The 15,562-nt window shown below is 42.4% G+C and overlaps 1 protein-coding gene across 1 annotated transcript; it reads right to left on the bottom strand.

Annotated features, from left to right (window-relative positions):
• Positions 1–4,224: 4,224 nt before the first annotated feature.
• Positions 4,225–6,425, bottom strand: LOC145877496 (NLR family CARD domain-containing protein 3-like). Its single transcript, XM_082973082.1, has 2 exons — positions 4,636–6,425; positions 4,225–4,429 (listed from the first exon to the last, which is right to left on the bottom strand). The coding sequence occupies exons 1-2, from the start codon at positions 5,592–5,594 to the stop codon at positions 4,240–4,242; spliced, it is 1,149 nt and encodes a 382-aa protein (XP_082829208.1). The 5' UTR covers positions 5,595–6,425; the 3' UTR covers positions 4,225–4,239.
• Between the last annotated feature and the right edge of the window lie 9,137 nt (positions 6,426–15,562).

Here is a 15,562-nt window from a genome sequence, read left to right as displayed (position 1 = left end):
CTCACACACACACAGTCAGCATATAACTTTGTCCAAGTGGTGGTAAGAATGTGTGTCTTACCTAGCCTGATAAGTCAAACATGTCTGATATGAACATTGACATAAACCCTCTACATACTTGAGTTTCTCCAGTCTGCAGTGTGGATCCTCCAGTCCAGCAGAGAGCAGTCTGACTCCTGAGTCTCCTGGGTGATTGTAGCTCAGGTCAAGCTCTCTCAGGTGTGAGTGGTTTGACCTCAGAGCTGAGACCAGAGAAGCACAGCCTTCCTCTGTGACTAGACAGCCTGACAGCCTGCAAAGAGTCAAATCATATTAAAATCACACTGTATGACCTATTGTGTGTGTGTTTATGTAATTCTGTGATTGATTACGTTAGTTAGTAAATAAATAATTAAGCCAATTTGTATATTTCTGATTCATGATCTATGTTAGGGTTTGTGCAGATATCCAAGGGTTTGCTACATTCAGTAATGGGGCTGATGAGGTAAAACAATTAATGAAAAAGTGACTGTAATCGATAAGATATGAAAATATCTGAAGAGTTATATTCGGGAAATTGACACTCTTTAAACAACATGTTCCCATGGTGCCCCCACTTCCTAGTTAATTAAAGTTACATGATTAGTTTAAACCGGGTAATTCAATTACAGATAGAGAATTTATTTAATAATATACAGACTTCACATTTAATGATAGTCAACGCTACGACAGCACCATTTAATGTTAGACAACGCTATGACAGCACCATTTAATGATAGACAATGCTACGACAGCACCATTTAATGATACACAACGCTACGACAGCACCATTTAATGATGGTCAACGCTACGACAGCACCATTTAATGATAGACAACGCTACAACAGCACCATTTAATGATGGTCAACGCTACGACAGCACCATTTAATGATAGACAACGCTACAACAGCACCATTTAATGATAGTCAACGCTACGACAGCACCATTTAATGTTAGACAACGCTATGACAGCACCATTTAATGATAGACAATGCTACGACAGCACCATTTAATGATACACAACGCTACGACAGCACCATTTAATGATGGTCAATGCTACGACAGCACCATTTAATGATAGATAATGCTACGACAGCACCATTTAATGATAGTCAACGCTACAACAGCACCATTTAATGATAGTCAATGCTACGACAGCACCATTTGGCATGTCACCACTTTCAGATACAAAATGTGGAACTCTCACAGTGACCAAAGAGGAGATGGTAACAACGTACTTCCATGTAAAGATAATATTGTCCTCACATCAATTTAGTTGATCAAGAATCTTTCCAATGTTTGATGACAACAGCCGGGAGCCATTTTCACCCAGGTGAATTCCGTCTTCCACAAAGTAGTCAGGCCAAGTTCCAGAAGGAGTCAAAATAGTCGACGAAGGACATACCCGAGTCCTTGGTCAGATGCATTAATCACTGGTGAAGAGACCAAAGACGGCTAAAACACTCAGTCCCACCACGGAGATGAAATTGGGCCCGAGACAATTATATGTTCTGCTAATTTCTGAGCATTCTCCAAGAGTAGTAAGAAATTGTCTTTTAGCTTTACAGATTTCACATGATGTCATTAGACCCGATATGCAACACCACTGTTTTCACAGCAGGAATCTGTTTCTTGATGGTGGGGGACTTCTGATAACTCCAATATCCTAGATCCAGGAAAACAAAGTGTACGGGGATTTCGACATCCACCGATCTATGAAACGTTCTATCTCAAATCCAAAATGCTGGAGCATAGCACCAAATTTACAACTGTAAGCTTCACTATCCAAACACATATGGTGTGGACTATGTGTGCCTGGTAAACACATGTGGATCTGGTGAACAGTTATCACTTGTTGACCAACTACAGGAATACTGACCTCAGAGTCTCCAGTTTACAGTGTGGATTCCCCAATCCAGCAGAGAGCATCTTCACTCCTGAATCCTTCAGGTCATTGTTACTCAGGTCCAGCTCTCTCAGGTGTGAGGGGTTTGACCTCAGAGCTGAGACCAGAGAAGCACAGCCTTCCTCTGTGACTAGACACCGTGACAGCCTGCAAAGAGTCAAATCATATTAAAACCACACTGCTATTCTTTGGTGGTGAAAATAGTGGCAGTATATTTTTTTCAACATATTCAGATATATCAGTGTCCTGAAACCTGCCATATCTATTAATAAATGAACGTATCATTATTATAAATTATCATAATATTACTTGTAGATAGAAAAATGTTTATGTTTAGTACGAATATTTGAGTAGACTGAACAGACCAGTTTAAAAAGCAGTATCAGTCAGAAGACAGACAGTGAGGTATCAGATTTAGATTGTGTTGAGTATAGAGTCCACATCATATCTATTTTGACAGTGAAGCTAACATTTTAAATGTGGCTCTATACTGTAACATTTTGGATTTGAGATCAAATGTTTCATATGAGGTGACAGTATATAATGTCACCTTTTTTTGAGGGTATTTTCATAGATACAGTGCCTTGCACAAGTATTTATCCCACTTGGCGTTATTCCTATTTTGTTGCATTACAACATGTTATTTCAATTGATTTTAATTTGGATTCATGTAATGGACATGCACAAAATAGACCAAATTGGTGAAGTGAAATTAAAAAAGAACTTGTTTAAAAAAAAAAAAAACTGAGAAGTGGTGTGTGCATATGTATTCACCCCCTTTGCTATGAAGCCCCTAAATAAGATCTGGTGCAACTAATTACCTTCAGAAGTCCCATAATTAGTTAAAGTCCACCTGTGTGCAATCTAAGTGTCACATGATCTCAGTATAGCCTGTCCTGAAAGGCCAGAGAGTCTACAACACCACCAAGCAAGGGGCACCACCAAGCAAGGGGCACCACCAAGCAAGGGGCACCACCAAGCAAGGGGCACCACCAAGAAAGGGGCACCACCAAGCAAGGGGCATCACCAAGCAAGCGGCACCACCAAGCAAGCGGCACCACCAAGCAAGGGGCACCACCAAGCGGCACCAAGAAGACCAAGGAGCTCTCCAAACAGGTCAGGGACAACGTTGTGGAGAAGTACAGATCAGGGTTGGGTTATAAAAACAACAAAGACACCAAAGATAACCCTGAAGGAGCTGCAAAGCTCCACAGTGGAGATTGGAGTACCTGTCCATAGGAGCACTTTAAGCAGTACACTCCACAGAGCTGGGCTTTACGGAAAAGTGGCCGGGAAAAAAGCGATTGCTTAAAGAAAAAAATAAGCAAACACGTTTGGTGCTCGCCAAAAGGCATGTGGGAGACTCCCCAAACATATGGAAGAAAGTACTCTGGTCAGATGAGACAGAAATTGAACCTTTCGGCCATCAAGGGAAACGCTATCATCCCGAGAATACCATCCCCACAGTGACGCATGATGGTGGCAGCATCATGTTGTGGGTTTGTTTTTCATCAGCAGGGACTGGGAAACTGGTCAGAATTGAAGGAATGATGGATGGAGCTAAATACAGGGAAATTCTTGAGGGAAACCTGTTTCAGTCTTCCAAAGATTTGAGACTGGGACGAAGGTTCACCATCCAGCAGGACAATGACCTAAGCATACTGCTTAAGCAACACTCGAGTGGTTTAAGGGGAAACTTTTAATTGTCTTGGAATGGCCTAGTCAAAGCCCAGACCTCAATCCAATTGAGAATCTATGGTATGACTTAAAGATTGCCAGCAGAACCTATCCAACTTTTATTTATTTTTTTGTCTTTTTTTCTTTTACTAGGCAAGTCAGTTAAGGACAAATTCTTATTTACAATGACAGCCTAGGAACAGTGGGTTAACTGCCTTGTTCAGGAGCAGAACGACAGATTTTTACCTTGTCAGCTCGGGGATTCACTCCAGCAACCTTTCGGTTACAGGCCCAACACTCTAACCACTAGGCTACCTGCCGCTCCAACTTGAAGGAGCTGGAGCAGTTTTGCCTTGAAGAATGGGCAAAAATCCCAGTGGCCAGATGTGTCAAGTTTATAGAGACATATCCCAAGAGACTTGCAGCTGAAAATTGCTGCAAAAGTTGGCTCTACGAAGTATTGTCTTTGGGGGGGTGAATACAGTGTGTGTGTGTGTTGGACACACACACACACACACGCTGGAGCATAGCACTACATTTACAACTGTCAGCTTCACATTCCAAACACATATGTTGTGGACTATGTGTGTCTGGTAAACACGTGTGGATCTGGTGAACAGTTATCACTTGTTGACCAACTACAGGAATACTGACCTCAGAGTCTCCAGTTTACAGTGGAGATTCCCCAGTACAGCAGAGAGCAGCTTAACTCCTGAATACTTCAGGTCATTGTTACTCAGGTCCAGTTCTCTCAGGTGTGAGGGGTTTGACTCCAGAGCTGAGACCAGAGAAGCACAGCCTTCCTCTGTGACTCGACAGCCTGACAGCCTGACAAAGAGATCATCATGACTTCACAAACACACTGTTCATTTAACGAGTAGTGTTGAAGGACAATGGCAGATGCATTTGGTTTATTTTCTCAAACAACATATAGATTCATCTTCCACCTTGTATGGTCATGATGTTTTACTAATGTGAAAATCAATGCATTTCTTCCTGATGATTAGATCTTAAATGTAATTTGATGTACTCACAAAACAGCTCTGGAGGCTTTGACCACTGGCAGCAGCCTCAGAAGACCTTCCTCTGATCTGGAGTACTTCTTCAGGTCAAACACATCCAGCTCCTTTTCTGAAGTCAGCAACACAAAGACCAGAGCTGACCACTGTGCAGGTGACAGGTTGGCTTCTGAGAGACTTCCTGATCTCAGGTAACTTTGGATCTCCTCCACTAGAGAATGGTCATTCAGTTCATTCAGACAGTGGAACAGATTGATGCACCTCTCTGGAGAGGGATTCTCCCTGATCTTCTCCTTGATGTACTTGACTGTTTCTTCATGGCTCTGTGAGCTGCTTCTTGTCATTGTCAGTAGACCTCGTAAGTGCTTCTGATTGGACTCCAGTGAGAGGCCCAGAAGGAAGCGGAGGAAAAGGTCCAGGTTTCCCGTCTCACTTTGTAAGGCTTTATCCACAGCACTCTTGTAGAAAGTAACTTTACGCCTTTGTTTGATCCTCACAGAAAAGTTCCTGGACGTTGATTGCAGTTCGGCCATTAAATTCTCATTGTTGTTGATGAATGAGAGGAACACATACACAGCAGCCAGAAACTCCTGAATGCTCAGATGAACAAAGCTGTACACCTTGTCCTGGTACAGCCCACATTCCTCTTTAAAGAGCTGTGTGCACAATCCTGAGTACACTGAGGCTTCATTGACATCAATGCCAGCCTCTTTCAGGTCTTCTTCATAGAAAATCAGATTGCCCTTCACAAGCTGTTGAAAAGCGAGTTTTCCCAGTGACAGAATGCTCTCATTATTCCAGTGTGGACCTGTCTGTTCTTTCCTAAGATACTTTTCATTCTTCTGTTTGATATGAAACACCACAAGGTGTGTGTACATCTCAGTCAGAGTCTTGGGCATCTCTTCTCTCTTATGTTTCAGCATGTGTTCAAGGACTGTTGCAGAAATCCAACAGAAGACTGGTATGTGGCACATGATGTGGAGGCTCCTTGATGTCTTTATGTGTGAGATGATTCTGCTGGCCAGGTCCTCATCACAGAATCTCTTCCTGAAGTACTCCTCCTTCTGTGGGTCATTAAAGCCTCTTACCTCTGTCACCTGGTCAACACACCCTGAAGGGATCTTATTGGCTGCTGCAGGTCGGGTAGTTATCCAGAGGAGAGCAGAGGGAAGCAGATTTCCCTTGATGAGATTTGTCAGCAGAACATCCACTGAGGTTGACTCTGTGACGTCATAACAGATCTTGTTCTTCTGGAAGTCTAGGGTCAGTCGGCACTCATCCAGACCATCAAAGATGAACAGAACTTTGTATTTGCCGTAGTTGGAGATTCTTGATTATTTGGTTTCCATTGAGAAGTGATTAAGAAGTTCAACGAAAGTGTGTTTGTCCTCTTTCATCAAATTCAGCTCCTGAAAAGGGAATGAAAATACAAATTGGACCTCCTGATTTGCTTTTCTTTCAGCCCAGTCCAGAATAAACTTCTGCACAGAGACTGTTTTTCCAATGCCAGCGACTCCCTTTGTCAGCACAGTTCTGATACGTTTGTCTAGTCCAGTTAAGGGTTTGAAGATGTCGTTACATTTGATTGCAGTCTCTGGTCTTGCTTGTTTCCTGGTTGTTGTCTCAATCTGTCTCAGCTCATGTTCATTATTGACCTCTCCTGTTCCACCCTCTGTGATGTAGAGCTCTGTGTAGATCTTACTGAGAAGTGTTGGGTTTCCTTGTTTAGCGATCCCCTCAAATACACATTGAAACTTCTTCTTTAGATTAGATTTGAGTTCATGTTGGCAAATCACAGCAAGCTCATCTGAAAGGAGAAATAACACATAGGATATTATTATTAATCAAATGTATTTATATAGCCCTTCGTACATCAGCTGATATCTCAAAGTGCTGTACAGAAACCCAGCCTAAAACCCCAAACAACAAGCAATTTAGGTGTAGAAGCACGTTGGCTAGGAAAAACTCAGTCTGTTTTAATGTCTACAGTATTGTAGGACTGTTATAAAGTTTTAAATTATGATAATTTCTTCTCTTAACTGACTGTATAAATGTGTAAATGTTTTCATAATGCATTACAGACTGGTGTGACTGATTATATTATTATTGGTATTATTGATGGCATTATTAATGTTGTCTCTCTCTCTCTCTCTAAATTAATCACCACAACACATCCCTGCTGCTACTTGATGAGGTCACTAGGTGTTGTGTTAAGGCTGCTACAATATCATTGATTTACACAGCTACTTCAGCTGTACTTTAGCTACAGCTTTTAAATGTTATAAAACAGCATTCAACATGAGGCAGACAGATCTTACTTTTCTCCAGTGTGTCAGCAAGCTCCTTCTGGTTCATTTTCCTCAGGACGTGCAGTGTGATCTTCAGAGCCCCCTCTCTGGCACTGCTATTCTGCTTCTCATCTTCAGCATCCACCACTTCCTTATCCTGCTTCTGACTCTCAAAGCCTTCTGGGAGTTCTGGACTAAGAATCCTCTTGAACATCTTCAGCTCGTTCTTCACAAATGTCATAATATTCTCTTCAAGCAACTGAAATAAATAAAGTAAATAAATTAAGCAAGAGAATAAATGCTTTCTCATTAACACATTAATGAATGATTGACAGATCAACTTTACTTGAGGTAAACAAAAACAAATGTACATAACAGGACCACATACACTGAATATGGAGGCCAGGTCTGTTTGATGACTCTGGGAAGACTGACCACTGATAATCTCTGACTCTGATCTCTCCTGTTGGTTTCTGTGGACAAAACATGAGATTACATCTCCTCATCCAGGGAGTGCACACACACACACACACACACACACACACCACTGTCTCTAGTCAGAAATCAGAAATGACTAGGGACAGTGTTGTTGAACTCACTGACCCTGAGACATGAGTTCTTCTTACCTTTGTTCAGTAGAAAAGTCTCTCTCTCTAAAGTCTATAGGTTCACCCATAGACCGGTCACTCTTCATGGACACACAGCTGGGTACAGGGGAGGCTGGTCTCTCCTGCTTGATTGGGCTTCAACACAACAGAGATAAAAATGACATCTCTCATCTACTCTGAGCTCAGATGGGGAAACATAAGAGTTTAATTCCAAAACGCTACATTTCCACTTTCAGAAATGTTGGTAAATTAGCTTTTATTGAATGATGAAGTTATCTTTATGTTAAGTTATGTTTTTTTGCTAACCTGCTTCTATAAACCAATGAGGAGATGCAGCGCGATCTGCGTCACAAATAGAAGTGACTTCTAGACGCTCGTTGGCGCGCGTGAGTTTTTAATAACGAAATTCATTTAGCGACGCTGTCACGTCCTGACCAGTAATAGGGGTTATTTGTTATTGTGGTTTGGTCAGGACGTGGCAGGGGGTATTTGTTTTATGTGGTTCGGGCTGGTTGTGTTTATAGAAGGGGTGTTTGATTTATTATTCCGTGTTTTGGGCACTGTTCTATGTTCTATCTAGTCTTTTGTATTTCTTTGTTTAGTTAATTGGGGTTGGACTCTCAATTGGAGGCAGCTTAGGAGTTTGTTTTTCATGGGTTTTGGTGGGCGATTGTCTTGTTTAGCTGTGTGTGCCTGACAAGACTGTCAAGTTTGTTTTGTTTTTTTGTATACGTTTTCTGTGTTTTTCCTTCTTCACTATTAAAAGAAGATGAGTATACATTTTCCCGCTGTGTCTTGGTCTCTACCCTACAACAACCGTGACAGAATCTCCCACCAAACACCGACCAAGAAGCGGAGAAGGGAGCAGCAACAGATGGACTATCGGGAGACGTGGATCTGGGAGGAGATCAGAGCCGGAGTGGGCCCATGGAAGAAGGCGAAAGAGGACCGGGAATGTTACAGGGGAACACGGGTGGAGTTCAAACCAGAGAGGCAGCCCCAATAAAAAAAAATTGGGGGGGGGAGGATGGAACCAGAGCCAGTCGGGGTAAAATTGGAGGTGAGCGAAGCAGAGACTATTAAGGAGTTGATTGGAAAATTGGAGGAGAAGAATATGAGAGAGCTACTGTGTTGGTGTATTAGGCACGACATTCGCCCTGCAGAGCGTGTTCTAGAAATAATGTCACCTGAGTCAGCACTTCATACATGATACAGCCGTCTGGTAAAGACAGTACCAGGCCCACGCACCAGGCCTCCAGTGCGTCAGCCCAGTCCAGCTCGTCCTATTCCTGCTCCTCGCACTAGCTCTGAGGTGCGTGTTTCCAGTCGGATACCTCCAGTACCAGCACCACGCACTAGACTTCCAGTGCATCAGCCCAGTCCAGTACTTCCTGTTCCCGCTCCTCGCACTAGCCTTGAAGTGCGTGCCTCAAGTCTGATACCTCCAGTACCAGCACCACGCATCAGGCTTCCAGTGCGTCAGCCCAGTCCAACTTGGCCGGTTCCTGCTCCCCGCACTAGCCCTGAGGTGCGTGTCCCTAGTCTGGTACCTCCACTACCAGCCCCACGCATCAGCCTTCCAGTGCGTCAGCCCAGTCCCGAGCTTCCGGCAACAGTGCCTCGTCCAGACTGTGCGGAGACAGTGCCTCGTCCAGAGTGTCCGGAGACAGTGCCTCGTCCAGAGTGTCCGGAGACAGTGCCTCGTCCAGAGTCTGAGGAGACAGTGCCTCGTCCAGAGTCTCCGGAGACAGTGCCTCGTCCAGAGTGTCCGGAGACAGTGCCTCGTCCAGAGTGTCCGGAGACAGTGCCTCGTCCAGAGTGTCCGGAGACAGTGCCTCGTCCAGAGTATCCGGCAACAGTGCCTCATTCAGAGTGTTCGTAACCAAGAGAGACGGCCCACTGTTCGGAACCAAAAGAGACGGCCCACTGTTCGGAACCAAGAGAGACGGCCCACTGTTCGGAACCAAGAGAGACGGCCCACTGTTCGGAACCAAGAGAGACGGCCCACAGTCCGGAACCGAGTGAGTCTGCCTACAGTCCGGAACCGAGTGAGTCTGCCTACAGTCCAGAGCTCATAGAGTCGTCCTACAGTCCAGAGCTCATAGAGTATAGTACAGGGTCTACAGTGACATGTGTCAGGCTGAGGTATTTGGGAGGAGTGGACTGGGCAGGGGGTGGTCTCAGGCCCGAGCCTAAGCCACCTCCACTGTAGGACGTTTGGGGAGGGGGGGGGGTGTATGCACGAGTGCCGTCGGTGATGGCAGCCACTTTCCCTTCCCTCCCTTTAGTTCAGGGGATTTATTTTTGTTTGGGGTTATTTTTTTTATTTTTTTTAGGTGCCCGGGGTCTGCACCTTTGGGGGGGGGGGTACTGTCACGTCCTGACCAGTAATAGGGGTTATTTGTTATTGTGGTTTGGTCAGGACGTGGCAGGGGGTATTTGTTTTATGTGGTTCGGGCTGGTTGTGTTTATAGAAGGGGTGTTTGATTTATTATTCCGTGTTTTGGGCACTGTTCTATGTTCTATCTAGTCTTTTGTATTTCTTTGTTTAGTTAATTGGGGTTGGACTCTCAATTGGAGGCAGCTTAGGAGTTTGTTTTTCATGGGTTTTGGTTCTGTTCTATGTTAATGTATTTCTATGTTCTATCTAGTCTTTTGTATTTCTTTGTTTAGTTAATTGGGGTTGGACTCTCAATTGGAGGCAGCTGGTTATTTTTGCCTCTGATTGAGTGTCCTATATTAGGAGTTTGTTTTTCATGGGTTTTGGTGGGAGATTGTTCTTGTTTAGCTATGTGTGTCTGACAAGACTGTCAAGTTCGTTTAGTTTTTTTGTATACGTTTTCTGTGTTTTTCCTTCTTCACTATTAAAAGAAGATGAGTATACATTTTCCCGCTGCGTCTTGGTCTCTACCCTACGACAACCGTGACAGACGCGAGCGTTGTAGTCAGCCTGTCAGCCCCTGTAAAAACCTGGTGTTGTCGCTCTGCCTTCTACAGGGGCATGTTGAGGTAAATTTACTCACCGGGAGGGTTAAATGATGTAATTTATTGGAGGGCTGAAAGACGCACTGTTTTTTTGTCTTTTCTATTCCGAGGTTGTTTACTCACTTAAAACCTCTTACAACTACTTAGGGCCAGGGGGCAGTATTTTCAATTTTGAAAAAAATATGTGCCCATATTAAACTGCCTCCTACACAAACTCAGATGCTAGGATATGCATATTATTATTAGATTTGGATAGAAACCCCTCTGAAGTTTCTAAAACTGTTTGAATGGTGTCTGTAAGTATAACAGAACTCATATGGCAGTCAAAACCCTGAGACAAATCCTAACAGGAAGTGGAAATCTGATGTGTGGAATCACTTTCAAGCCTTTGCCTATGAAACACACAGGGACTGGTTACTCATTTAGCACTTCCTAAGGCTTCCACTAAATGTCAACAGTCTTTACAAAGTGGTTTGAGTCTTCTCCGGTAAAAACAAACCGACTAGAAGCCTGGCAACTTGGTCACAAGCGGATGGCCATTACTACTATGGCGCGTGTGCATGTGGGGACTATTTTGTTCCGAAACGTTTTATAAGACAATGCAATCGTCTGCTTTGAATATTATTGAAGTTCTGATTGAAAAAGGCCCTAAAGATTTATGCTATACAACATTTGACATGTTTGAAAGAACGTAAATAGATTTTTTTGGTACTTTTCGTGGCGACTAGTTCCGCGCGCTTCGTACATTTGGAGTAGCCTACAGAACGCGGAGCTATTTCGACATAAATTATGAACTTTATCGAACAAAACAACATTTGTTGTGGACCTGGGATTCCTGGAAGTGCCTTCTGATGAAGATTATCAAAGGTAAGTGAATATTTCTAATACTATTTATGATTGTAGATGGTTCCAAGATGGCGCTGGTCTGTATCACCTAGTGTATTTTTCTGAGCACAGTACTCAGATTATTGCAAAGTGTTATTTCCCAGTAAAGTTATTTTGAAATCTGGCAATGCGGTTGCATTCACGAGATGTTAATCTATAATTATTTGAATGACAATATTATATTTTACCAATGTTTTCGAATAGTAATTTTGTAAATTGTAGCGTCGATCCACCGGCTGTATTGGAGGCAAAATATTTTCTAAACATCACGCGCCAATGTAAAATGCTGTTTTTATATATAAATATGAACTTTATCGAACAAAAGAATGCATGTATTGTGTAACATGATGTCCTAGGAGTGTCATCTGATGAAGATTGTCAAAGGTTAGTGCTTCATTTAGCTGTGTTTTGGGTTTTTGTGATGCATGGTAGTTGCTTGAAAATGGCTATGTGGTTCTTTTTGTCGATGTACTCTCCTAATATAATCTAATGTTTTGCTTTCGCTGTAAAGCCTTTTTGAAATCGAACAACGTGGTTCGATTCAGGAGAAGTGTATCTATAAAACGGTGTAATATAGTCCTATGTTTGAGAAATAGAAATGATTCGATTTGTGGTTTTGAATATGGCGCTCTGATTTTTAACCTGTTGGGGATAGGGGGCAGTATTTGCACGGCCGGATAAAAAACGTACCCGATTTAATCTGGTTACTACTCATGCCCAGTAACTAGAATATGCATATAATTGTTTGATTTGGATAGAAAACACCCTAAAGTTTCTACAACTGTTTGAATGGTGTCTGTGAGTATAACAGAACTCATTTGGCAGGCCAAAACCTGAGAAGATTCCAAACAGGAAGCGCTCTCTCTGACTATTTCTTGGCCTTCTTGATCATCTCTAACCAAAACAGGGGATCTCTGGCATAACGTGACATTTTCTAATGCTCCCATAGGCTCTCAGAAGGCACCAGAACGGTGAATGGTGACTTTGCAGGCCATGGCTGAAAAACAGTAGCGCATTTGGATAGTGGTCGATCTGAGAACAATGAGACTGGGGCGCGTGCACGAGCCGACACCATGTTTTTATTTTTTCGTCTTTGAACGAAAACAGGGTTTTCCGGTCGGAATATTATCGCTGTTTTACGAGAAAAATCGCATAAAAATTGATTTTAAACAGCATTTGACATGCTTTGAAGTACGGTAATGAAATATTTTGAATTTTTTTGTCACGAAACGCGTCGGGCGCGTCACCCTTCTTTACCCTTCGGATAGTGTATTGAACGCACGAACAAAACGCCGCAATTTGGATATAACTATGGATTATTTGGAACCAAACCAACATTTGTTATTGAAGTAGAAGTCCTGGGAATGCATTCTGACGAAGAACAGCAAAGGTAATCCATTTTTCTAATAGTAATTCTGAGTTTGGTGAGTACCACACTTGGTGGGTGTCAAAATAGCTAGCCTGTGATGGCCGGGCTATCTACTCAGAATATTGCAAAATGTGCTTTCACCGAAAAGCTATTTTAAAATCGGACATAGCGATTGCATAAAGGAGTTCTGTATCTATAATTCTTAAAATAATTTATGTTTTTTGTGAACGTTTATCGTGAGTAATTTAGTAAATTCACCGGAAGTGTTTGGTGGGAATGCTAGTCACATGCTAATGTAAAACGCTGGTTTTTGATATAAATATGAACTTGATTGAACAAAACATGCATGTATTGTATAACATAATGTCCTAGGAGTGTCATCTGATGAAGATCATCAAAGGTTAGTGCTGCATTTAGCTATGGTTTTGGTTTTTGTGACATTATATGCTAGCTTGAAAAATGGGTGTCTGATTATTTCTGGCTGGGTACTCTGCTGACATAATCTAATGTTTTGCTTTCGTTGTAAAGCCTTTTTGAAATCGGACAGTGTGGTTAGAATTAACGAGAGGCTTGTCTTTAACTTGTTAGGGCTAGGGGGCAGTATTGACACGGCCGGATAAAAAACGTACCCGATTTAATCTGGTTACTACTCCTGCCCAGTAACTAGAATATGCATATAATTATTGGATAGAAAACGCCCTAAAGTTTCTAAAACTGTTTGAATGGTGTCTGTGAGTATAACAGAACTCATTTGGCAGGCAAAAACCTGAGAAGGTTTCATGCACGAAGTGGCCTGTCTGACAAGGTGTTGTTGTTCTTGCTTCTGTTTATTGAAGAGTCAGGATCTTAGCTGTAACGTGACACTTCCTACGGCTCCAATAGGCTCTCAGAGCCCGGGAAAAACCTGAACGATGACGAGGCAGCCTCAGGCTGAAACACATAATCGCCTTTGCCAAGTGGTCTATCAGAGGACAATGGAATTAGGCGCGTGCCCGATTCGACCCAGTGATATATTTTCCTTCGGCTGTTTACCTAATTGCAGATTCCCGGTCGGAATATTATCGCTTTTTCACAAGAAAAATGGCATAAAAATTGATTTTAAACAGCGATTGACATGCTTCGAAGCACGGTAATGAAATATTTAGAAATCTTTTGTCACGAAATGCGCCGTGCGCACGACCGTTATTTACCATTGGGAGAGTGTCTAGAACGCATGAACAAAACGTCGCTGTTGGAACATAACTATGGATTATTTTGGACCAAACCTACATTTCTTATTGAAGTAGAAGTCCTGGGAGTGCATTCTGACGAAGAACAGGAAAGGTAATCAAACTTTTCTAATAGTAAACCTGACTTTGGTGAAGGCTAAACTTGGTGGGTGTCTAAATAGCTAGCCCTGTGATGCCGGGCTATCTACTTAGAATATTGCAAAATGTGCTTTCACCGAAAAGCTATTTTAAAATCGGACATATTGAGTGCATAGAGGAGTAATGTATCTATAATTCTTAAAATAATTGTTATGCTTTTTGTGAACGTTTATCGTGAGTAATTTAGTAAATTGTTAGGAAGTTTGCGGGGGGTATGCTAGTTCTGAACGTCACATGCTAATGTAAAAAGCTGGTTTTTGATATAAATATGAACTTGATTGAACAAAACATGCATATATTGTATAACATAATGTCCTAGGTGTGTCATCTGATGAAGATCATCAAAGGTTAGTGCTGCATTTAGCTGTCTTCTGGGTTTTTGTGACATTATATGCTAGCTTGAAAAATAGGTGTCTGATTATTTCTGGCTGGATACTCTGCTGACATAATCTAATGTTTTGCTTTCGTTGTAAAGCCTTTTTGAAATCGGACAGTGTGGTTAGATTAACGAGAGTCTTGTCTTTAAATAGCTGTAAAATAGTCATATATTTGAGAAATTGAAGTAATAGCATTTCAAAGGTTTTGAAAATCGCGCCACAGGATTCAACTGGCTTTTACGTAGGTGGGACGAATTCGTCCCGCCTGCCCTAGAGAGGTTAAAATGGTGTAAAATAGTCATATGTTTGAGAAATTTAAGTAATAGCATTTCTAAGGTATTTGAACATCGCACCATGGGATTACACTGGCTGTTGAGTAGGTGGGACGCAAGCATCCCACCTAGCCCATAGAAGTTAACTGAAATCGATCCCACTAACGGGATTAGAGCTGTAAGAAGATTCTTTTTTTTATAATGCATGTATACAGAGGTTGTAGTTCTGACTAGTGATTATTTACCAAGCTTCAATACCTGCTATTGAGGCGCCAAAAAAATGATATTCAAAAGTTCAGTCCTTGGACACAGAGGGGTTAATCACTAAAGTTACCGTCCATCTAGTGAAGAGAGGAGAACCGGACAGAGGTAGCCAGCATCCATCAACGAGAGAGGGAGGATAGGATAACTAGGATGCTACTGGTAGAGTAGCTAGCTAGCTTACCTAGCTGTACCGACTAGCTAGGTTAACTAGGATGCTGCTGGAAGAGTAGCTAGCTAACTTACCGAGCTGTACCAACTAGCTAGGATAACTAGGATGCTGCTCGTAGAGTAGCTAGCTAACTTACCGAGCTGTACTGACTAGCTAGCATAACTAGGATGCTGCTGGTAGAGTAGCTAGCTAGCTTACCTAGCTGTACCAACTAGCTAGGATAACTAGGATAACTAGGATGCTGCTGGTAGAGTAGCTAGCTAACTTACCTATCTGTACTGACTAGCTTGGCTAGCTTGCAGGTCGTTCGTCTGTCCCTCATCTCGAGGATGATAACGAATCAGGTGAACCACAAATT

This window comes from Salmo salar, chromosome 03, assembly GCF_965601325.2.
Source record: "Salmo salar chromosome 03, fSalSal1, whole genome shotgun sequence".
Lineage (NCBI taxonomy): Eukaryota > Metazoa > Chordata > Actinopteri > Salmoniformes > Salmonidae > Salmo > Salmo salar.
Note: the sequence above shows the minus strand (reverse complement) of the source record. Positions and strands in the feature narration are given on the sequence as shown.